We start from the raw sequence: 24808 nt of genomic DNA on the forward strand, positions 1-24808 counted from the left end.
GTTTTGTGCCAAAAGCCAGTGTAAAAAAAAAAAACCCAAACCCAAAACAAAAAAAAACAACAAAAAAAAAAAAAAAAAACCCAAACCCAAAACCACAACAAGATGCAGTTACTGTTTGAGGGGTTTAGACTAGAGATTAGACAGAAAATGAATGGAACGAGAAACAGGCACAGAGCTGTGTTCTGCGCGAACACGAATTCAAGGCAAAACCAAGAGAACAACAAAGTATCTCTATAGCTAGCTAAAATAATACATTATTTTGCTTCTTTTTAGTACATCTATTCATCAACTATGATCCCAATATCTACAACCATTAGGGTATAAGAAAAAGCAGTAACAAAGTGCTTTAAGGCCATTCAAGCATCCATCTCCCTAAACTGAGGGAAATACTCCTTTCACTCTCCGCATCGATTGTAGACATTAACTTCCACCCCAGACCAATCTCAGCGTTATTGTTACTACAATGCTGTTATTCCATGGCAGAAACCACCACAGCTTGGAAACCTGGGATTTCACCAGTATCATGGCATGAATGCTTTATGCTAGCCAGGATGCTAATCAGCGACCTTCACCACATGCTTCCCATTTTTTTTTAATACTGAAATTTCCCCTCCTGCAACTAGTAATATGAGCTTACTGTACTTTGTGCAACAGTACAGTTCACTCCCAGCAAAAGAACAATACACAATTTACAGAACGATTCAAGCTTCTTATATCAGGCATGTGTTCCTCAAAAGGATTTGTCATGGCATTTGAAAATAACCATGTGTCTCCTGGTGAAGTCTACCAGCATTTGTCTTCTGTTCAGTGACACAGCAAATCCTTCAGAAAATGGTAAATTATGCTCTGGATGACAATTGCTCCAGTGGACGTGGCAGCTGAGCCCACAGTTCTTTTACCTAAAAGGAGCTGAGCACATGAACATGTTACAGTGCTGCAGAAAGCTTTTGAATGAATGCAGGTACATGAGTTCCCAAAGACAATATATTAAAAGCTATGTCCTAACCCCATTGTTTTCTCACTTGCTTGGCTATCAGAAAAGCGTTTTGTTCACTGTAACTTATGATATTCATTCTTGTGGCTTTGAAAAATAATTCTGTGGTAATAAGAAAAGTTGGTACCATTTAATGAAGAATTTTAACTTTTTGTCACTGTCAGACTGTAATGTTCTGTCGAGTCACAGACACCTCTCTTACTAACTTGGCCCCTTTTTTCTTTGTTGACAATTCCTACAGTTTACAAGTCCATCCTGCATTTTTCATTTCTATGCTGACTTTTACTTACAGGGACAAAATTTGCCATGCTCAGAATATGCATATTACGAATTTCATGCTATAGTAAAAAAATGGCTATTTACTTTAAAAAAAACACAAACTAAAATTTGAGATGTTCTAGTGTTAATAGAAGGTTGTATTTCAAACAGCAGTTTTTAAAATAATGAAAAAAATAGTATTCAGATTTTCATTCTCACCTGACGCTGGTTTCTGTTTTGCTACTTTTCCCAAAGATTTTAAAAAATCTAGTAGGGACAAAATTTGCTTTAGAATTAATTCTATTTATACCAGCAGCAAAACTCTGCTTAGTAACGTAGATTGCCTATCTCCTCAGTTACAAGTTTAGAAACATGAAATCCTATCTACCCACTTAACACACACAAACTACTAACAAACTCTGTCCACGGCTTCTAAGTTTCTGCAGTGAGAAATAGAAGCAAATATCAGCGGGTAAAAAAAAATAAAAAATTAACTTTGTGCCCAGCCAAAACATCACTGAAAACAAGGTGTAATCATCTACCTCTCAAATACTTTTTAGTTTGCTATTACAATGTTAGATGAATATAATCTTGTCAACATAACTATTTAATCTTCTCCTATTTATTCAGTCAAAAAAGGAAGGTCAAATGTTTGTGTTTGTGTTATAAATAGGGAAGACCTTATAATTCTACAGCAAACTCAGTCTGATTCCAAGAGCTACTGAGCAGATGCGTTCAGTGACATATCCAGGATTTGCAGGTACCACAGCAGTTGCTCAACATTATCCAGTCCCAGGCCTCATGGCTGGAACAAAGCATATAAGCTCATATTAAACTTAAGAGCAACTCATTATAAGTAAAACAGGACACTCTGGAAAATTAATTCTACTGATGGAAATGAGCAAGAGTAATTTGAAGTTAAAATATTTGTCAACAATATCATGTATAAATCTGATGTAAGATGCTTTTGTAAAAAATGTTTTTCATTAAAATTAATTTCATTTTCAGTTTTTTGTACTATGTTTATGAATGTGTTTCAGTTAATTAAGATACAAACATTAAAAGCAATGAAAAATGCCCTGTATCAAACTTAAACATTGATAAATACCTCTGTGCAGTGTGCATATATATGCTGTATCTTAAGATTTTACTTTTAGTTGAAAATTCTCTCTGAGACAGGCCTTATATTTACAGCAAGTTAGCTATCAAAGCACATAACTAACATTACTAAGAATTTTGCTGTAGGATTTATTTAGGGCATATCACATTTTCATAGTATATATAAAATTAACTCAGTGATCCTAAAATGGTGAAGCATATTATGCTAATTCTATGAAAGTTAAGAGGTAATTAGGTTGATCTCATTAATTTAAAAATGTAAAAAGATCATCAGCTCCCTAACACCCACTAATTTCCCAACAATTTCAGAAGTGAATTTATTGCTTTTACAAGACATCTCTGTGTTTATCGATCTGGTAAGATTAAGTGTATTCTTTCTTTTCACTGAATGCATACATTCAACATTGCTGGTAAAAATTCCTGCCTAGAACAACAACAAAGTATTTTCTTGTGAGTAAGAATACTCAGATATTCAAAATTAGTTATCAAGTCAAACTCTCAAATGTTTGTGGGAACAGGACAGTAGACGAATTTAAGTATAATGAAAATAGCCCAATTTAGAAGCTGAACTGACTTCTTACGGAAAATACTTCGCAGTGTAAGCCCATCACATCTGTGCAGTTTATAGTCAGAGTATTTCGATGTGGCAATATTTATTGCTATGAAAGTGGAAAAAGTGACTCGTCAGCCGACTTTAAACAAACATGTATCTATTGCTGTGGTGATCAGGTCATTTAAAATTCTTCCTTTTGAATGTGCGTCACAGAGCATGAAGAAGTCTCATGAGGAACTTTCTGGCCAAGGGGATTTACTGGGCCTATTATTCTGCTCCCGATATTTATCCTCTGATTCCGCAGGAATAGCTGTTCCTGGTTCAAGAGTTTCTGATCTAATATGCAAAGCATTTACAATAGTCAGCAAGAAACTCAATATGCTTTTGCCTGTGCACTCTGGAGCTGGTGTAACTTTTCCATTAACTTAAACAAATGCTGCTGTATTTTTAGACCATGTAATTACCCTACATCAGCAGGCTGGCCCTTGTGAAAGTACACTGGAGAAAGATTCGAGCCCTGTGTTTCTCTGCTTATAAAACTCTGAAACCCAAGCCCTCGGATGTGGTGATTAATGAAATGCCTCTTGATCATTTGATCTGATCCCACTTGCTGAGGTAAATTGTTTTAGTTTTCCATTGGCATAGATAGCATTTTTTGGTATAATGACTGGAGGGTAAAGACTTCACACTTGAAAAGACATACCACTCTGTGTTAATGGACGACCACTGAGAATTGGAACATGTTTTAACCTTCTTCATTCCTCTCTCAAAGATAAAAGACTAAGGAGATATTTTTGTTATGGCCAAAAAAAGTTCCTTGCTTGAAATCCTGTACGAGCATCCTGGTAATAGCATTAGCTCTATAACTCTGCTGTTCGAAAACCTCAACAGCTCTGTGATTACAAGCATTTGTCAAGAGGCAACAGGCATTTGGCAATGACAAAATCTGTCATTTTTTCAGAAGTTGGAGTGTGCCAGTCAACAGCTGCATTAGGCTGTCAGCATAATGCACCGCAAAACATCGGCAGATTCACAATGCCACCATTAACACTTTAATTTAATGTTTTGATAACAAGAAGCTCCACGAGGCATACAGTTGGCCTCTTCTGTCATATTAAGTCAGTGCCTCCTTCAAATTTGTCTGTACGGAGATTCAACTTGGTCACTGTAAAACATGGCCAGGCCATCCTCCACTTGTTACAGTATTTCATTTTCTTTCTTTACTTGTAAAACAAATTGTGGTTTCAGAGACTGAAGAACTGATTTTAAAAAATGGTATTGCCAGGAATACCTATTAAATATACTTCTGCTACCCAAATAAACAAGTTACTAATGCATTTAAAATTACAGCATAATAAAAGCTTTAGAACACAAAAATAAGCACCTGTAGTGCTTTTGGAATTTTATTGTAGGAGCAACTTCTGCATCCAGCTCCTACGAAGAGTCCCAAGAACATTTCCTGCTTTTCTGATGTCTCAGTGGAATAAGAACTACTATTGCAGGAATGAGAATCTCTCAAGTAGGCAGAAACACTCTCACAGCAGTCTACTTTGTGTTTTCAAGAGCTGTAGGTGTCCAAGAAATGTTAGAGAAATGAACATCTAGATCCCCAGGAGGCATACATCTCCACTTAGATGGCACTAGAAACACTAGGATATAACATCTCAAAAGGCAGAGCCTCTATGAGTGAGTACATGGATAAAAGTCAGGCTGTTTTTAAGGGGAAACATGAGGTTTGAGAGTTGTGATCTACAGTCAAGGTCCTTAGCACTGGAGGGCGTAACATCTGAGGAGGCCACAAGGCTTGCAATGAGAATGCACTGTACAGAAAACTCTCTCTTGGCAGAAACCAGTGGGGATGGAGGAGAAAACATCATCCACAGACCCTCACTTTTAGAGATGCATTCAGTTCTTTTCTATTCCTTTCGTGAATCTCTTATTCATCAGCATGAGTTTTCTACTCCTTCAGAATTTCTGAAGTCTTTACCTACAAAGCAAGTATTGCTCAGAAACTATACACTAGGCTATGTACTTCGAAAACCAGCTGGGAAATATAGCAAGTTGTGTGTTAGGCTATTTAATTGTGTTTTCTCGTCAAAAGCCATCTCATCCTCACTATGAAGCTCAGGGAAGACTATGAGCCTGCACACCACAGACTGCTTATTTCTCCCCTACATCACTGGGAGCTGTGGGTCATCTCAGCACATCTGAAAATATCAATACCAATTAGCCTGTTATTTTCACAGGGAGAAAACTGCTGTTCATAAAATACAACTTTAGTTACCTACCTACAAGTTTAAAAAGGGTCGACAGTCTGAACTCCTCTGAATGATGGTACTTCACAAGCTCAACTGAAGAGGCTGAAATGTGGATGAAGTATCCTGGTTTTGCAAATGACTCAAAGGAACTGTATCCTGAAAGCCATGTATTCTTATGAATAATAAATGTAGATCTGTTGTGAAACTCTTCGGTTTTTTTCCATTTAGAAAGAACAAGAGTATTATTGGAGACCAACTGAAGAAAATAGTTTGGTCTCTCAGCTGTTTCAAATGAAATCAAGTTAGAATCTGAAAAAAAAAAAACACAGAACTTATTGAGCTGCTGATATATGCATCATAAACTTAACTCATTTTGATGTGATATTAGTTGCATGAGCAATGAAAGCTGACTTTGGCCTTTCCAGTGAAAACAGCCTAATTCTTGTAAGAAAGTATAATCTATATGGATTTCAGAGTGCAACATTCTGATGGATATTTAGTTTACTAAATACCTTACAGATTTCAACAAGCAGATTAAGGCATTTGTCAACACCAGGATAAAGGAATATAGCCCTGCAGTCACACCAAGCCATTTATTTAATAAAAATAAAAACTTCATCTAACTAGCTTTACAAGTAACATTGGCCATCAGGAATTTATAGCTTAAGAGCTCATCCTTTCATTAAAAATAAATTATGAAAATGTATTTTGCATTCAGCTTTCTATGCAGTCAGATCTCTAGCCCTCTCCCTAAGAATGTTAACAGCAAAGTCTGTTTTCTGTCCAATTTACCCACATGATACCTTAACCCTGAAAACAATACTGCTGATTTCAAGCAAGCATCTGTACAACCAGTTGCAGAGTGGCAGATCTTGAGCCTGTTACAGGCATCTCTTGCTCACAAAATTATTCTATTTTCCTGTAAACTCTGCTATTCTCTTGAAAACAACCATTAAACTACTGTAAACTCAACTAGCCCTTCCAGGCCTGGGTAGCACTTCTTGAAAAAAAGAATGCATAGAAAAAAAGTGATCTCTACTAAACAGATATACTATCACATTCTGGTATAACACTTCTGGAAGACTAACTTTTTTCTGAGCATAAAAGCTTCAGCTAATCTGAAAAACGTAGTGGCACTTGTGAATATCTTTTTATTAATTGTTTGTAGCAAGTAGCTATTTGATAAGTATCAACGGACAGTCAGCGTGATATCTGCCATATAACCAAATCAGTGCTTTAGTGCCCAAAACTTTCCATTGTTCACAATTTGTCTGAAACTGATAAAACACATCAATTTTCCTGAGGGACCAAAGAACAAAAACAATGCATCATATAAATGTAGACATGGGTATGAAAAATATTGTACTGATTGTACAAACTGCTCTGTGGCCAAACGATGAAATGCCATTCGCTCAAATTGGACTATAAGGCACAAATTCCATTTGCCAGGTTAAATTCTGAATAAGGGGGTTTGTATATCGGAATAGAACAGTAGGACTGACCTTCCTTTTCCAAATCTAAATTGAACGTAATGTACAACTGTCTAAAAACTATGACTAATAAAAGAAATCTGGCCCCAGATATTCTGTTACATGAATTCTTGTGTCAGTTCTACAGATAGCAGTATTACTAATCAAGTGCTTTCATTTTTTCAACCGACCCATATCCCTTCTTTGATTACACAAAGACAGCCACCTTCAGGCTGTCCAAAGAGCTGCTCAGGGGACCCTGAGCAGTAAAACTATATTGAGACTCAAGTGTTCTGTGGTCATTAAAGTTGTGTATGAAGACAACTCTAGCATTTAATCCTTGTGACAAAGTGCTGAATATATTCTTGTAAGCTTTCTCTACTTGTCTGAAGGTGTGCAAGACCTCTTCCATCTGCTGAATAAGCAGCATATTCCTTCAGTGGTAACTTAAGTTGGGACCTTAAGACAAATTCACAGTACCCACCCTTACACAGCTCAGGTTAGTGCCAATGGGCATCTCTGTACGAGTGGGCAGACAATGAGCAATGGTAGCAAAGTGAGTGAATTAGGAAGTACTTTTCTTGTATCAATTCTCTCCCACTCTTTCCCATGTCACAGTTCTGCCAGATGAAAGGTGGAGGGAGAAACATATCTGGAGCACTAGGCTACAACAGCAGTTTGGTGCTGAAAGTTGGTGGGGGAGGGAAGGGAGGGAGCTGTTGCTTTTCAACTAGAAGTATCTGTTCATAGAGCTACAATCATCTAATTAAACCCAACCAAATGAAAATTTTGCCAGACAACATTAAGGTGCAAAATCAGCTGACACAAAAAGAAACAAAATTTTGACCCAGGTCTACTCTTAAATGTGGACTCATATTCAAGGGCAGAATTTGCTCTGCCTTATATAAGCTTCTAGGCTACAGTGACTTTACCATGTGCTTTTGGTTTATAAAGTCCTGAAGTCAGCATAAAGCTCACTGCGTGTGTTGGAAGAGTATTTTCTTCTCTCACTGGGAAAACACCACCATCTACCAGTTTCACTGCCATTATAAACTCTCCATCCAAGTAGCTGACCAGTTTGTATGGGCCCTTTCCCAGAGCTGTTGAAGAAAAAAGAAAAAAAGGCCAGAATTACCTCTCACGTCAAGTGTCACAAATGCTTGAGCTATAAATATTACAATATAGAACATAAATAAAAACACATCTCTGCACTCTGAAAACAGTTCTAGGGGCCATGCACAAAACTATAATGACAATCAAAACAGAATCAAAACAAAATTTCAGGAAATACCTATTCTGAAACTGTCTTTTTTAAATTTCCAAAATTAACGATTACCTTCTCTTTTCCCTCCCTCTCATCTACTTAAGCTTCACAGTCACTTTATTAAAGTCAGCTAAAACGCCTAGTTTAAATTTCCAAAATTCACGATTACCTTCTCTTTTCCCTCCCTCTCATCTACTTAAGCTTCACAGTCACTTTATTAAAGTCAGCTGACTCCTCAGTTATTTGAGTTAGAAGTATATAGTGTTTTAGAGACCACCCTGGGATCCCTCTAAATTGTTTGTTTGTATGGTTAAACTGATTATATGCTTCTTACTGTTCTTTAAAAACTATTTTATTAGTGTCCAAAATGAGGCATTTTGCATGGAATAAAAGTTTGTTGTCATCAAATATTGAAGAACTCCTTGAACAGCAGAGATAGAAATGTAACCACTGAAAAGTCAGACAGGAAGATATCAGCCTCATAAGCAAAGGAATGGTCATATTTTACTTATAAGTAAAAAAGCCAGAAGCATGCAAAGTTATCATTTCACAAGTCTTACAATGCCACACCTTCTCATTCAGTTCCAATTTTACTGCAGAAAATTATTTTAAAGTTAATTTTAAAATAATGTTATTTGACTTTTTTTAAATTTATCAGTTAAAACCAGGCATTTTAGACCAAACCTGAGAAATTGACTTCACTACCACTTTACTCACAAGGCAGGACATGGCAAGCATACACTTAAGGAAGAAGTGTTCCAGAACTTCTTGGTTGATAGTTGCAGCTAATACCATTGACCCTTGTGTTCCAACACATCAAAAGTTTGGACTGCAACTTTCAGCCTAGGCTCATATTCTGATTCTCCCTAATCTTAAAATTTATTAAGAGTTTTGAAATCCTAAAGAAGCTGCACTACAATCAGAGTTTTGATTCTAATGGCGTAAATAGGTGGCCAGTTGGGACATAAGCCCATGCTTAGCTAAACATGTACAGCAATACCTGCTTACCTCCAGTGCAGGGAGTTGAAGAACATTTTAAAAATTACTTAAAACATCTAGTGTTCTGGAAATATTATTAAACATTTAAGTCTCCTATCTCAGGCCCATCAAAACTTGAAAAACCACAGCTACCAGCTGAGAATTTCCCCTCACCAGAGACAAGACTTCTGCTCCTGTTTCTCGTAGGACTGGAACTATTTCGCTCTGGATGCATGACAAAGTTACATAGAGAAAACCTCTCCCTGGTCTAAGATAGTGCCTTAATCTTCCTGTCTCCACAACTAAGTAATTCTGGGGAATGCTACTATAGTTGAGTTAGAGAATAAAATCTTCTGTATAGACATAATTTTTTCCCCATTGGCAGCTCTGAAATATCCTATGTTGAATACTGATGAGCTGGATTAACAAACAGTAGGAAGATTCGGGGTGAGAAGTAGACAATAACCATGTTTGTTACAAGCTGGTCACATGCGCAGCTCTCCACTATTTTAAATAATTTCTGTCAGTGAGATTTCAGTAACAAGTAAAACTAATAACACACTTCAAAAGTACATGTTATCATCTAACTTCACTACTACTACAGACGTTAGAGGCACTGAACTTTCAATCTGTTACAACTACAACAAGATTATCTAGTATCAGATTGTATTTCATTTATAAAATGAAACAAACCATAAAGGAAATGTAAAACTGCAACTCACTTCTTTAATTTAACTGGCCCTTATTTAAATTAATTTAAAGGCTTAAATAGTGATTTAGATAAAATTCCACTGTATTAGCAATTTGACCCCACTCAAAGTCTTTTCAGCAGCCATATATCAGAAAATATAAGTTTCTTGGCCATATCATTTGGGTCTGGCATGTTGCACAAACCTCTTAAAATTTAAACTCAGTCCCTCTCTGAGATCTTTCTGGGGCGAGCTGCTACTATATGGAATTTAAAAGAAGACTGAAACATCATGAACCATCTGGCTAGACAGGCTTCTACATGAGCTTGATAAAAAGATACATAGAATAAATAGCAGGAGTCCTGATCATTCCTCACATCGGGCTGGCTTGCAGTGCTTGTATGTATACAATGTCAAACTATCCAGACACTCACAATATAACTTGAAAATAGACTGAATATGGACTCCAGTGTTAACACAGCAGTACAGCACCCTGTGCAGATTCAAGATTTGCTCTAGCACCTTGTGCAAGTTTTTCACCTCTCTCTGAGAGCCATTCTAATGCAGCAGCAATGCTTGTCACTCAGGAACTTAAAGCTAGGTCAGACATACCAACATGGAGAGTTATTCCCCATTCTGGCACAGAAAGTTGAACTATCTTAAGAGCTACCTCCCCACAGGAGATCATGATTGGTTTAACAGACCCACTGGCTATCAGTTTTGAACTGCTATATGCCTTAAACAAGTAGTACCACTAGTACTATTGGGTTGAATAGTCTATTAATTACTTAATGATTTAATTGTTTAATCATGATCCTTAAATGCATATTTCTGGGAAAGGCCCAGGAATAAAAGAAGATTATGAAATTAAAACCCTTTGAAAAAGCAACATAAACCAGTGAAATAGAATCCTGGCTATTTAAATAGTACAATCACTTGCAACTCTTTTCATTAACAGAATTATTTTTACAAAGTACGAAGACTTATATAAAAAAACAAAGATTCTATTGAAATTTTATCAGCTCTTTGAGAACTTACCTTTGTTGAAATATTCACAATCATAAGCTAAAAAACAAAAAGAAAAGAAATGCAGTTGCAGGCATTCTGCAGATAAACAGGTTTTCTATTACCCTTTAAGAGGTAAGCCAAACACTTGGCCAAGTTAGATTATACACAAACACTTATTAAGAAAAGAAAATATTGGCAAATATTTACTTTACTGCTTTAAATAAAATATTAATTTAAAATACACTGATTTAAATATAATACTGTTTTCTAGCAGGACATAGTATGGCTTACATTCTTAGAGCTGTCTTTTTGTGACCTCTAGCGGTCAAGACTAAGCTGTGCTGTCTTTCCATATATTAAAACACACTTCCAACAAAAATGAAGTTACCCTCTCACTCTATGGCAAATTCACTGTGTGACTTTGATCAAGCTGCATACTCTCTCTGTGTTACTGCAAAGTAAGAAAAATGGGTTTTTTCCTTCCATTCCTTTCCCATTTTTATTGTATTTTTGGGGAAATGACTATCTCCTGTTAGGCATTTGCACTAGATGCCATAGAAAAAGGTCTCATATCTTTTTACAACTTCTAAGCGTTGTTGAATAGGGATACTAAGGTAATAATGAAGTCCTGTTTAAAAACCTACTTGGTTAAAAACCTTTATATTTTACACTTGCTCTGGAGACAGTGGTAAGGCAGCTATGTTTCCAAGACCCTGTTAAGAACCGAAGTCCTCCTGAAGATGAAAATTACTTGAGCTGCAGACTTTGTAACTTTGGTTTCGGGGATGCATGTCATATCCTAATATAGACTTCCAATGACTTTTCCTTTTACATCATAAGACAAGGAATTAAAAACAGCAGAGTACCACCTACAAATATGGAAAGCAGCACATAAGCCACCTAGACCAAAATGAGCACGGAGGGCAGTGAGGTGCACCCACTCATCTTCCTGCCAGCGTGGCTGAGTGATTCAATTCATGGGCCCAGCTAAATTAATGAGATTGATTTTTCAGGTCTAGGTCTCATGAGAGCAGGCAGTGGCTTCCACTTGCGATGCCAGTTAAGCAAACTTACGACACACTCTAGGGGACCTCCAGTCTACAGCAACTCCATGCTGGCAGCACTGATGGGCATATGCTGATACACTTGTACAGAAACATTCACAGTCACCTCCTTGGTTACAACCACATGTATCTGTCAAGCAGTTTGAGTAAAACCAGGTGACATCAATCTGTAAATATAAATTTCACTTATCAAACAAATATCATAGAGACATTGGCAACAATCACCTCAATAAAAAGCTACAACTCTTTCAAAATCTAATATAGAAGACTTTGAAGTATTAAGATTTTAATTTAAATGTTTCCTGAAATAGTACTTAGTAACCCAATTACATCAACAACCCATTAAGAACATGTACACTAAGATGTTGGTGTGGACTTGTGTTTCTTATGGTTTTATAATATTTAAACCATAACAAACTACAAAGAAGTTTATGAAATAAGATAAACTCTCTCTAAACTGAACACAAATCAATAAATCTCAGAAGTGTTAAGAAAGGTAGATATCTATGAAGTGTAAGAAATAATGAAGCAGATGGAAAACTCTTCACACAAGAGGGGTTCATTCTTTGCATATTAGACAATTTCACAGGTGAATTTGTGATTTTTCCCTTAGATTATTTTGAAGCCTTAAGTGATAAAATTTCAAAAAAACCTGTCAGTTATAATTTGCTTATTGAATTGTTACACGTTCTACACAGATTGACACTTAATACTTAAGTAATGCTTAAACATTTATGAGGAACTTACTTGCTACCTACCTTATACAGTAGACTAAACCGATGTTATATTAATGCAACTTTAACATCAGCTTCCACTTTCTTCCAAAATAGCATACAAAGCAACCCTGCAAGATTCCTCATTGTCTTTCCTATGAAGTCTCCTTTCTCCCTAGGAGACATTCTGACACTTCTACTCTTTAAGCCGTGCTTAAGATTAAAAGTTATGCAAGCTGAAGAGTGAAGTTTCTCTCCAGTGACACATTCATTTTCACATCTTTCTATATGTGACCACAACTCACCACTGGATGGCAAGCTTCAAATGCTTCACTTAACAATATTCCACATTCCTTCTTGGCAAATGGCTCTCTAAGGGGATTCAAACCGCATGGATTTCGAATGTCAGAGCTGTCAACACACTTAACCGGAAAGCAAAGTCAAGGTGAGAAACTTGTTTTGTAACAACATTCTCTTTGAATTTGCAAAGCATAGGGATTTTACTGTTTGTTCCTTTTTTTTTTCTTTAAAAAAAAAAAAAAAAAGCAAATGCATTGTTTAAGAAACTAAAGCCAAACTAAGATACGGAATTAAAAGGGGATGCTAATCTGCAGAAGAAGAAAATTACACAATCTGAAGAAATTTTTTATTTGTCTGAAAGCAGCAGAAAAACACATAGGTCTAAAAACAGCTGCCATGCAGTCCCAATCTGCAGTCCTTACACCTGAGTGGTCCAGTTTACATAAAGAATAAAGATGACTTGGACAACACACATTAAAAGTGTCAGAAATCAAATCTTTTTACTCTAACTACTATGGAGGAACGTTTATATGAACATTTCTAGACACACAATGTCAAAAAAAGTTCAATTTTAACTTTATGGCATATAGAAAGAATATTTTTTCTTTGCATTGATATGGTTTCACATTCCTAGCTATGAAAGATCAGCTAAGCAGACAACACAGTCTAAAGTGAACCCACAATTCTCTCATTACATAAAAAAATGGCTACTTTACTGTTCAAATGTCATCAAAAATACTTGTAGATTCAGAATATTGTACAGCACTTGTAGGAAAAAAAAAAAAAAAAAAAAGGTGATTATTTTCTCCTTAATGGATTATGACCTCTGTAAGAACCATTGATGTTGCCATTTGCATTGCTGCCTGCCTGACACTTCTAGGAATGAACTTTTGAACTAATTTTAGATAAATTATACGAAGTAACAGCAAAAAATGTACTAGCAAACACATTCTTTTTACTAGGTACCTCTACAGCTGTCCAGCTGTTTCCAAACTCTTGTGAGTTTGTTAACTCAAAATTATCTGGAGTCCTCAATTCATTTACTGTCTTCAAATCAAAATTCCCACATAATCCAGTCAATTCACCCTGGGGAAAAGAACAATATATGTATATTTATATATATATTTAAAAACATGTTTCCACATGACACAAAACACCACCAGCCATGACCCTTCCCAAAATTTGCTTTTTAAGTTCTTGTCTTCAGTTGCTTAATTATAAATTTGTCAAACTTTGATCCTTTTCACAGTTAAGTTTCATCCAGAACAGTTCAGCTCTTTGTAGTAACAGTTATGGATGCGATTTTTTTTTTGGCAATATCAATATTATTCCCTCTCAACTAAGTATCTCCAAGCCCTTGAGAAAGGAGATGATCTTTTGTTCAGAGAAGTGATCTATTTGCTATATATGTGCTTTTTTATGCTTCAGCAAAATAACATGTGCACCAGTTGTATAAGGAGTGAGTACTGAAGGAGAATGTTGCCCCAAAGATATTTGCTTCTGTTGTTACAGAAGTTGGACAGTAAATAACAACTAAAAATTAAATAAGAACAAATATTTTAATCGACAAGGTAATTGAATGCTTCTAACCTTGACTCTGCCACTGAGTTCCTCCCTGATTTCTGACACATTGTCTATTACCTGAATAATTATAATACCTGACTTAATAAAACCTACACAAATACCTCAAAGAAATAGCAATAACAATGCTGACTTCCACTCACTTGCCACTGATGACCCATTTGGACATGAACTGTTGTTCTCTGATCCCAAAGAACCGTGATGTGCTCATGAGGAAAATGAACAACAGTGAAAAATCCAGCTTTCCATAACTGCATTTTTTGTTGTTCATCTATGTAACTAGATAAGCTCTGTTCAAAATAAAACAAGGCATTTTATAATGGATGTCACAAAATGTTTACTTGACAGAAAATGAAACACTTAAATATAACAAATGACAGAGTTCTCAGACAGAAATCCAAAACCTGGCAGAAGACCACAGAGGGATATGTATAAATGCTTAAACAAAGGTGGTCTGAATTTGATTGTGAACTGTGTTGTATTTTAACAATTTTTGTATTTTAAAAATTGATTTTATATCAAATTTCCTGGAAGGATAACAGCAACTGGACTGCAGATTAAAATGTTAATGGTTCATCTGGGAGGTAAAAAGTTCTTAAGGTTCCTGGTTATAATTTTCACTTAGTTATATATCATTGCATTCAGAAGATTTTAGCCACTTGCTTTGCTTGCATATGGATAGGTATAAAGATCCATGGAGCAGCTCCTTGAAATAAGTGGCACAGCAAGTATTTACTAATTAAAGGAAAAAACACTCAGAAGTACATATTCTACCTTTTGATCAGTGTTAAAGGCTGAAACTTACAGGATTTCCAGTTTCATCATCAAATATTAAAAAAGATTTTCCAACATTAATGAAAATGTTTTTTCTGCAAATGATTCCAGTATTAAAGCAGTTAATATTCTCTATAATAACAGAAATACTGGTTGAAGAAGTACCCTGAAGAAAAGAAAAAAGAAATACCACTTTTAAATATACTAATATAAATACGTATACTGTTATATAGTTCAGTTAGCAGAAACTTCAGTGTACAATTATTAGGTTACATATGATTCAAAGTCCAAGCAACATCAAAGCTTAAAAAAAACAGTACGTAGGACTCAATAAAACGTACAGATAAGAAAAAAGTAGAAGAGTAGTGCTTAAGAGGTAGTTTTAAAATCCAGTTTTAGAGAGGCTTTACAAAAGAGTCTCACCTTCACTAGGTAAACCTTACAAGTTCCAACAAAGTCAAAAGTTAGTCCATCAAACGTTCTGTAATGCCGATCCCCATACGCAGTACACATGGATGGGCAAGGATGGAAGGTGCATTGAAATGATCCATGCTGGCAAACACTGAAAAATGTATGACCAATAATGGTAATATCAACTGGAACCACAGGCAAATGATCACAACTACAGCATTGAGAAGCAAAACCAAAAAGGCACGCAAGTATGACAGCTGTGGACAGAAGCAAGAAGCATTCTGAAATGTTCACTAGAAACAGCATATATAAGTTGATTCTTGGGGAAGGGAGAGGGTGGGAAGGAATGTACATACTGAACTCATACGGTTTGTGTTTCTGCCTGTTAAAATGTATAGGTTCCAAAAAATATAGATACCGAAAGAGCATTTCTTTTGTTGAAACAAGAGAACAGAAAATGTCACCCAAAGTAATAAAATTTATTCTCTAGTAACTCACATCAATAATGTGCTGCAAAGATAAAGCTTTCATTTTCAGCTTCTCACAGAACATTTGTTTCTATATGAGCTGAATCTTAGAATCAACAAGCAATGTGTCTTACTACCCAGTCTTTATTCACTTTCTGCTTGAATGAGAACTTCACGGAAATACAAAGGAAAAATTTTAGTAGCACTGTTTTGGTGTTTAGGTTCCTTCAAAGAATCGTGTTTTGGGTTGTCGGGCTTTTTATTATTTTTTTTTTCCCCAGATGCCTAGGTACTATCACCTCCAAACCCTAGACTAACAGTCTAGGGGCTTCCAGAATAGTTCAAGTTCTGTTTACAGCCACCTTAAGCACCAAAATGCTGCCATCACACATCCACCAAGTGACATACCTTTCTGAATTACCTTTGTTTTGTAACTGCCTAACAGTGAGGTTTTGCAGCACTAGATACTATGTCTCTTTCTGTATCACCTTCTTAAAATCTAAAGAACTTTTTAAGAAATGACTTAAAATTTATAAATAATTGATAGAATTTCATTTCCTGTATGTAAAAGTCATTTTTAAATGACTTTTTTTTTTTTTAATGGTTCTAAATCACCTGAACATTTAAAAAACTTCCCTTGATAAAGATAGTAGAGCTAGTGCCCTGGTGTATCTCTACTACACCTATATTTCTAAATATCGATTAAACTAGATACAGCATGCAATATAATTCTGGCACATATCTAAGCTTATTTTCAAAAATATTGAATTTTGAATTTCCTTATAAAATGAATGCTTCAAATTTTACAACTAAAGTGTTTATTTGACTTATAGAAATATTTTATAAATGACTAATGTTTGGCATCTCATATACTGAAATACCAGGCAGTATGAAGTTTTTTTGTCAGTACAACTTTCTGTCGATATAACTTTTCCTTTTCTGATCATATTGATATCATGGCATTAGAACACCACTGTTTTCAAAAAAGCAGCAATTATCTAGAAAATCTAGGCAGCGCCAATTGCAAGAAGCATCATGGTTCCTTCTGTTCCCTCACCATGTAACTTGCACCAACCTGGAGTCATTTTCCAAGACTCCGTTTATCCCATTGTTGATTTGGCCCACTGCTTGTGTTTTGTATAACTACATGTATAAATACACTAAACACACGTCTAAAGTCAAAAGTACAACGTGTGAAAAGTGTTGCACCAAAACACAACTAGATAGGACTCACCCAGCTAACCCTAGTCACCTTAGAGCGGTACCTAAGGAGGAACATAACCAAGCTGATAGAAAGAGGGGCAAATAGAAGAAATTGTATTTGGAGCAAAAGAGTAAGTGCTGCTTCTTATGCTCTAAGATATTAAGCTTCAGTTTTACTCTTGGCCTCTTCAAATCCTCCTCCCCACGCTGATCTATTAAGGGCTCATGCAGAAACATTTCTTAACATGTAAAGAATAAGGAGCTCCTTATTCTTTTCTTTTTCAGCAGTCTTAACACATTTCCACTCAGACGGAAGGGCTTAAGAGGTACAAAATGTCTTCAAAGTCCTCTGCACCGGTCATGTTTCATACTAAGTAAACTAACATTTAATTATCAGAATCTAGACAGTCCTAGTTGAAAAAGCAGAGCTACTAGCATCTTCCAAACTTTGACTAGCTTTTTCTAAAAAAGTATTTCCAATAGGTATTTCTTTAAGAACACAGAAGGGCCAATTCAGCAGATCACAGAAACTAACCATCATTTGGTCAGCAGTCTCAACATCTGACAGCAAACCTGCACAGCTAACTGCACCGCCCATCTTACCTTGCCCAACATGGCACCAAAATGCTGCACTGACACCTTCAGTTAGTGCAACAACCTTTTGTGTTTAATCTTGCCAGCACACACTAACAATTTCAAGCATTTTCACTGAAAACTAAACTTGGGAAACCTAGAACTATAGTTCATCCAGACCCTAGAGCTTGGGTCCAAAGTTACTGGCAACTCACTGGTAGTTTTGCCAAATTTAGAAATTATTTTATTTGCCATTTTACTGTTCAATAGACAAACCAGGTTACTAGTTATACTGCTAATAATAATTAATAAAATAAGATTGGGTATCAATGCACAGAATTTCTGTGCACAAAGTAACACTGAAGTCATAGCTGCTATGACTGCCTGAGAGCCTTTGTCTGCACAGGAGTATTCTCATGCTTTGCACACATTTCCCTGGACATATCAAATACACCCCTGCCTACGCACACAGCAGTCTCAAAGACTTCATGCATTTTGTATCAAGCAGAGCTTGTTGAAGACTTCCCATCTGTCTGTGGACAACTGATTGCCAAAAAGCCATTATCACTTAATTTGTCTTTGCTTCTGGACATAGAAGACTAGAAAAGCCATGACAACCTTAAGGATTTGTACCAGAATTGAAGGGCCTGGCCTCAGAAAAAAGTGCCTTTCTGCCTGCACTGCTGCTGCCTTTGGTGAAGTCTCTTACAGATTAAATGGGATATAATAGTTCTTTCTGATGCAAGCAATCCCACATCAGGTCCAATTGGAGAGGCCTTTGAAAATAAGGGGGTGAATAACCCGGGTCGCTTTACCTGCCTGCCCAGTGGAGATGGCTTGTAAGTCGCTTCACCAGTCGACCAAAGGACTACAAATATCTTCTAGAGCAGATACTGAGGACCTGACGAGAGGCAGAGGTAGGCAGTCAGCACAAGGCTGGTGGGGGCAACGACATCCAGACAAGGCAGTGATTTGTGCTGACTGGACAAGCCTTCACCACACTAGGCTATACTGAGCTGCGCAGGCCAGGAGCAGTAGTTTACCAGGTGACACCAGTTAAAATTTCCTGGTAAGCTAAAAGAAGGGGGCAAAAGGAAGGAACTGCTCTCAGAAAAGCTGGAGGCTACACCGCTACCATAGGCTTGACAGTACTGCTGATTTTTCTGAGGCTGTGGTTGAGACCAATAGTGCTGTTTAGTGGCAGCTTGCACCACTCAGCAGGGGTCAGGGAAGAAAACAGGCAGGGACCATCAAGAAACAAGTTTGTTTCAGAATCATGCAGATGTAGTATGTTTTCACATCTTAGCTCTTGTGAAGCTTATTAAAATGGTAGCATACCACGTTCTACTGAGAGTGCTCAAGGAAACTTCACAGAGTAACATTGCTATAGGTTCTGCACTGCATTTACACCACTGGACAGTAAGCGGGTTTTCTGCAGGTATTTGAGTGATCCTCTCAACCCTCATCTATTAGAACACTTCCTTCTAAAGCTGGACAATTCATCAGTTATCTTATCCACACACGTAAAATTAGCAACCAATTTATCTGTTACTATGCTCAGTACATGATGTTGCTCAGTACTCTCCTTAATTTATCATTGTAGTGGGTGTATACTTATGGCCACAGGGTTATGTTTTGGGTTCTCAGACTGCTCAGATTCAACGACAAATGTGAAAATAAACAAATAAAAAGCTTTAACAAATATCACTCACATTGCAGTATTTGGAAGATTTTACCTGTACTTTAGGAACACTGGCCAAGGAGTATTAGTTTAGATTACCTAGATAATTAATAAAATAATTTTCCTAAACCAAGCTTTTAGAAAAAAAAAATCCCAAATATTTTGTTACATAAAAGCTCCTTGAAACAACAAACTCTACATAAATGACCCTTTAAAAACTCTTTGAACAAATGTAAATAGAAAGTTAGGGTAGATGATTTACCAGAATCTGGTGTGAAAGTTGTGATTAAAAACCATGAAGGAATAATCAATCCATAAACAAACACCTAAAATGAAAAAAATCATCTAAACAGGTCTTTGCTTACCATGTATGACAGGAGGAAATGACTTTGTCACCTGGAAAGTATTCCTTTCCTTTCCATGAACATGGGCATTCATCTGCGTCCAAGCACACATCCCCATGTTTAACAAGACTATCAAAAAAAGAACAACAAAAAAATACATTCAGCAGAATTACACCTAGTATCTAGATACAAAAGTATTTTCCTAAGCTTTTAAATGACTAGCATTATTATTACCAAACAACAAATAATATTTAAAATCTCCTGAAATTGAACAGGCACAGTTTTATTAATAATTATATGAGTAATTTAGTAATTTCCTTTCACAGGTACCTGAATATTTTATCTTTAGTAAGTGCTAGCACTTTGGGCACTAGCCCTTTAACCATTAACCTTGTGAAGACTTAGTCATTAACATACAAACGTTAAGGTCAGGGAAACAAAAATTTTCCAGACCTCCTCTAAATTCCACCATATTTCTTATAACTCAGCCTTATATTTAACTAAAGCCAAGAGATATTCCAGAACATGTGGGAGCCATCACGCCCCTTTGCTCTAGTGGTATATACTAGTGCTATCAAAAATCAGTGACTTGCTTATTTTAAGAATTTTTAATGAGGATTTCTTTTTGTTCTCTTTTCTTCACCTGATATAAAGAGGCATATAGTTTTCCTATAGCTGTAGTCACATCTCTTGCTCTGCAAATAATTTTATCAGTATCAAAAGAGCTGATTGCACGAAAATTCCTGTACAACTGGGACTCCGATGCAAGCAATCACAATTATACTTAACTGAGTATGTATTCCTGTACAACTGGGACCCCGATGCAAGCAATCACAATTATACTTAACTTTATTGGCAGAAATATCCTCACCGCATTCAAAGGAGATGTTCATGATAACACAGACAACCATATGCACACCTATTTACAGTTCAAGACTAATGCTATAAATTTGTGCTTGTAATCACAACTCCTACAGTAAAAGATAAAACCTGAAAGTTAAAAAAAAATGTAAAAAAGATACCAATAACAGAGAGAGAAGAGACATTCTTGCTTGGCAAGACTAAATAAAGCAACTAGTCTGAATTTTGAAGTAAAATATTTGTGACTTTTAATAATATCCATGCACCACACAATCTACAATTCTCCTTGTTTCAACATGCTAAGATCTAAAATATATTTGTATGGGGAAATATACAGTCTCTAAAAATGATGCTATTGGGATGATAAACTTTTTTTCTTTTTCAATGGCAATTTGTTTGGAATCCCAGTACCTCTCCGTAGTAATACAAATTTTATACAGGTTTTCCTGTGTTCCTAACAGTTTCCTGAACAGTTTCCTTGCCCTAAACTTGGGCAAGACACTGCATCATAGACAAAAGGCCATAGATGTAAGCCACATCCATGACAAACAAGGTGATGACACTGGTTTGTTTCCCTGGTATACAAAAGGAAAGATTTCATCACTACATTTATCATGGAACATTTTATTTACTTATATTAACAAACTGGGAATTTGCATACTCTGACTTAGACTCTTCAGTGTGTTATTTATCAGACAGAAATTTACAACTCTATAGCTCTTCTCAATAAGAACATGCAGACTTCATAAAAACTCCTCCCTCATTAAACTGAAAAACTGTAATTGTACCCCAGAATACGTGAAGTGTTCTTTGTAATCCACACTCATTTCTACCATTGTGTCACTTGAAGACTATCAACCATGAGACTGGAACTCCTGTTGTTTTAAAGCTGCTCAGAACTAAACACAGCACATTCTGACACAAAGAGCATCACACTGACAAGGTAATACTAAATGCAGTTTTTTTCCCCTCATGTTATTACCCCAGCTGAAACAAGTGATAACAGCTTTCTCTCTTTTAGAGCCAAGCAATGGATAGATTTCAATGATCTAAGAATTCACCACAATTACCCTACAGAGAGGCTTTGCTCAGCTCCTCTTTGAAGTATCAAGCATTTTTCTTGACAAAGCATCCTGGTTATATCTTTCTGCATAACAACTGATTTTGATGCTTCAACTGAGATACAGTGAGACACCTGCACCTCTGCAGCTTTACTGTATATTAGGCAGGCCCCCTGCAGTCAGCTCTACCATCAGCATCCTACTGGTAGTAAGCAAAGTAGGCCCTAAAAAAGAAAATCCACAGAAACAGCAGCAGCAGCTTAAAAACCTGAAGGAAGAAAAACGAGAGTGAGATGTAGAATGACAGGGATTCATCTAGATTTGCATATTCTGCAACCTTTCTGCACAAAGTCCTCTCAAAATTTGGCTCATCCATGGCCTGTGCCTCCTCTGAAGTCTTCTTGAGCAAAAGGAAGCTCCTGCCTCACACACCTTCTACTGATTGCTGTGAACAGAAGAGAGCAAAATTATCTCTCAAGTGTAATACTCAGAGCCATGTAAAACCTGGGTACAGGTTTTGCTGTAACATCAGAGCAAAGCAGGAGAGGGGCTCTGTCTTAATTTCTCTCATTCTAAATAGAAAAATACTATGGGGACTACACAAAGGGAAAGGGACTGAAAGAACAAGGTTTTAGTAGTACCTTCTCTCCCCCTCCCCCCAGTGTTTTCTTTTTTAGCTTGTGTTGTAGGGAAGGAATACAAGAAGAGGGGCAGGGACACTCAGAAAAGGCGGTTTGAAGTAGGGGCCTCTCAACACCCTGCTCACAGTCCCATCGGGGCTATAAGGTGGGGTCACCTCAGAAAGCACCTGCAACTCTCACAGCTGCAGTAGGAAGTGGCACACACTGTGTCATTATCAAGTGGCACATATCCCAAGGCAAGACAGAGAAAGAAAGGCTGAGGTTTGTACTTTGTCCCAGCTTATTTCACAAGTATCACCTGGACTGTCATTGTATTGGTGTGGTGTTCAATACCTTTCTATGTCTCCTCAGCTGCACCTCACATCTAGCGATGCTCCTTCAGGGTTATCACTTCATTTTTTTCAAATATTCAAAGTTTTCAAAGTTAAAATATTTTTAATTAAGCACAGTGGATTAAAACTTCTCTCTACACGCCCTCAAATAGTACTATTTTCTTCAAGAAGACTGTGGGTGCAATTTAATGCTAAAAATCACGTAAGGCACGACTCCATGAGAAAGTGAGATACCAAGAAAAAAGCCATTTTTTAATGGCCAAGTGGATACTACTAGCTGCTCCTGATCCATCATCAATGGTTCTTCTGAAAAGAGTTATAGACTTCAGGGGCATGAGCGTGTATTATTTTTTTTTTATTAATTATGCTTTTGAGGAATGAATGCATATTTGCACATGCATGTCAGAGTACATTCCTGGTCTCTGAATTCTTCATCTGTAGTAAAAGAATAAGCCTAACAATTTTATAGCTGAAACAGTTTAACAGAAGATGATTCGACCAGAGCTGGTGGCTCAGTGCACTAACTCATCATCACCAGGAAACAGCAGCACCAGTGTTGGTTTTTTTACTGTCTGATCAAATACCTGCTTGAATTTTAGCAGAGATTAAAAAAAAAGAAGCAAAACAAAACCAAGAGAGATGGCCTGACTGATTCAAGATCCTCAACTTTTCTCAAAGAAACCCACAAGAAGTTAAGTACTCCATAACTATGCTAGTGGTATTTTAGCATGCAATTTTTCTGATTTAATGAACAAGTTTTAAAAGATTATGCATTTTTGTAATAGAAACAATTTCAGAAAGTAACTCCAGATTTAAAAGAAGTCTTCCTTTCAAACCAAATGACGGAAAGTTCAATGATTCTCTTCTTAAGGTGAAAAAAAGAGACTGACTTCTAACAAAAACTAGTTTTCTAAAAGTATTTGAAACTGAATTGCATTCTTCCCCCATTAGTAGGTTTGTCTTCATAGTCACATTTATAAAATGACAAAATTCATTGTTTACTTTGTGCAAATTAGAAAGCGATGAGTTTTCTCTTTTTACAAAAACCTTTCAAGAATGTGTTTAAGCTCCTTATGTGTTATTTGATACAGTACACCACCACAGAAATACAGTGATAATTTAGAAATTTTTGGAGGAGAAGTCTGGCAATATATTCCTTTCTTAGTTACAAAACTTAATTACAATTACAGGATACTACAGCTTTCAGTTTACTATCTTTTCATAGCTCTATTTTATGAGACCAGTAATTGATGAAAGAAGAAACAGACCTAAAAATTCTTATAAGGTTAAATTGGCCCAAATTTAGAAGAGTCCAGTTTCAGCACAAAATAGAGTATTCTCTGTCAGAGATAACAGTTGTCTGTAGAGGTCCTGCCCACACTACAGGATGTTGCATCCAGGCTAGAAAGGCCCCGTAACTTCACACCACTCATTCAAGAGAGAAACTGAGGTGGATATTGGAACAGTAGCATCAAAACCTGGTCCCACAAATGTTTCATGATGTCTTAATTACTGTAACTCTGTGTGTCAACACTGAAATGTCTGGAATTCTGAAAAAAAATTCATATGCTGTGGTACCAAGAAAATTAAATCCTAGTTAACTTTTCCCATTCTGTCAAGTGTCAACCACAAACCACATCTACAGAAACCCATGGCTGTAAAGTTGGTGAAATGAAACCTCAGCTGTTTGGCATTGGGTTTGTTTGGTTTTGTTTTTTTCTGTTTGGGGTGGGGGGAGGAGGAGGAAGGAAAGGGGGAAGTGGATCGATCGGTTTTGTTATTCCTAAGTATATGAAAAAGAATTCTCAGTGATCCTCTCTGAAAAGGTGGCTCACACAGTTATAGACAAAGCATATAGTGGAGGGACAAAAAAAACACAAAATCATACAGCAATGCTGTCCTGTATTCTTGAGGTTCAAACAGATTCATTGACCATAAAAATAAGCATACCTATGTGGAAGAAACGGAGCACATTGTTTCAAAATAGCATGTAAGAGTTCCTTTCATGCTAGAACCCAAAAACCTGTGTTCTTGGTCATTCTCCAATCATGTTGTTTTCTTTTTAAGGATGGTCTGTTGACACTCTTGGTAAAATACTGAGTTGGCTATTGGATGCTGCTGAGCTGTGAGAAGTTACATGACCTCTACCTACAGATAACAACTACCAAAAGCCAAATAAGAATTCATTTTTTATTCCTTATACTACTAACTT

General features: G+C 36.5%; 1 protein-coding gene across 1 annotated transcript in view; it reads right to left on the minus strand.

The window, feature by feature from the left end:
- Positions 1-24808, minus strand: part of OTOG (otogelin) — a 99159-nt gene that overhangs the window by 37311 nt on the left and 37040 nt on the right. The window contains exons 21-30 of the mRNA XM_014962251.1: positions 19723-19830; positions 15446-15584; positions 15054-15188; positions 14392-14538; positions 13634-13753; positions 12673-12789; positions 11665-11821; positions 10621-10647; positions 7584-7751; positions 5213-5491 (exon numbers count right to left, since the gene is read on the minus strand). Of these exons, the coding sequence (XP_014817737.1) occupies positions 5213-5491; positions 7584-7751; positions 10621-10647; positions 11665-11821; positions 12673-12789; positions 13634-13753; positions 14392-14538; positions 15054-15188; positions 15446-15584; positions 19723-19830 (1397 nt within the window). The remainder of the gene's footprint in view (positions 1-5212; positions 5492-7583; positions 7752-10620; positions 10648-11664; positions 11822-12672; positions 12790-13633; positions 13754-14391; positions 14539-15053; positions 15189-15445; positions 15585-19722; positions 19831-24808) is intronic.

This window comes from Calidris pugnax, unplaced genomic scaffold (assembly GCF_001431845.1).
Source record: "Calidris pugnax isolate Ruff unplaced genomic scaffold, ASM143184v1 scaffold593, whole genome shotgun sequence".
In the NCBI taxonomy this organism is placed as follows: domain Eukaryota; kingdom Metazoa; phylum Chordata; class Aves; order Charadriiformes; family Scolopacidae; genus Calidris; species Calidris pugnax.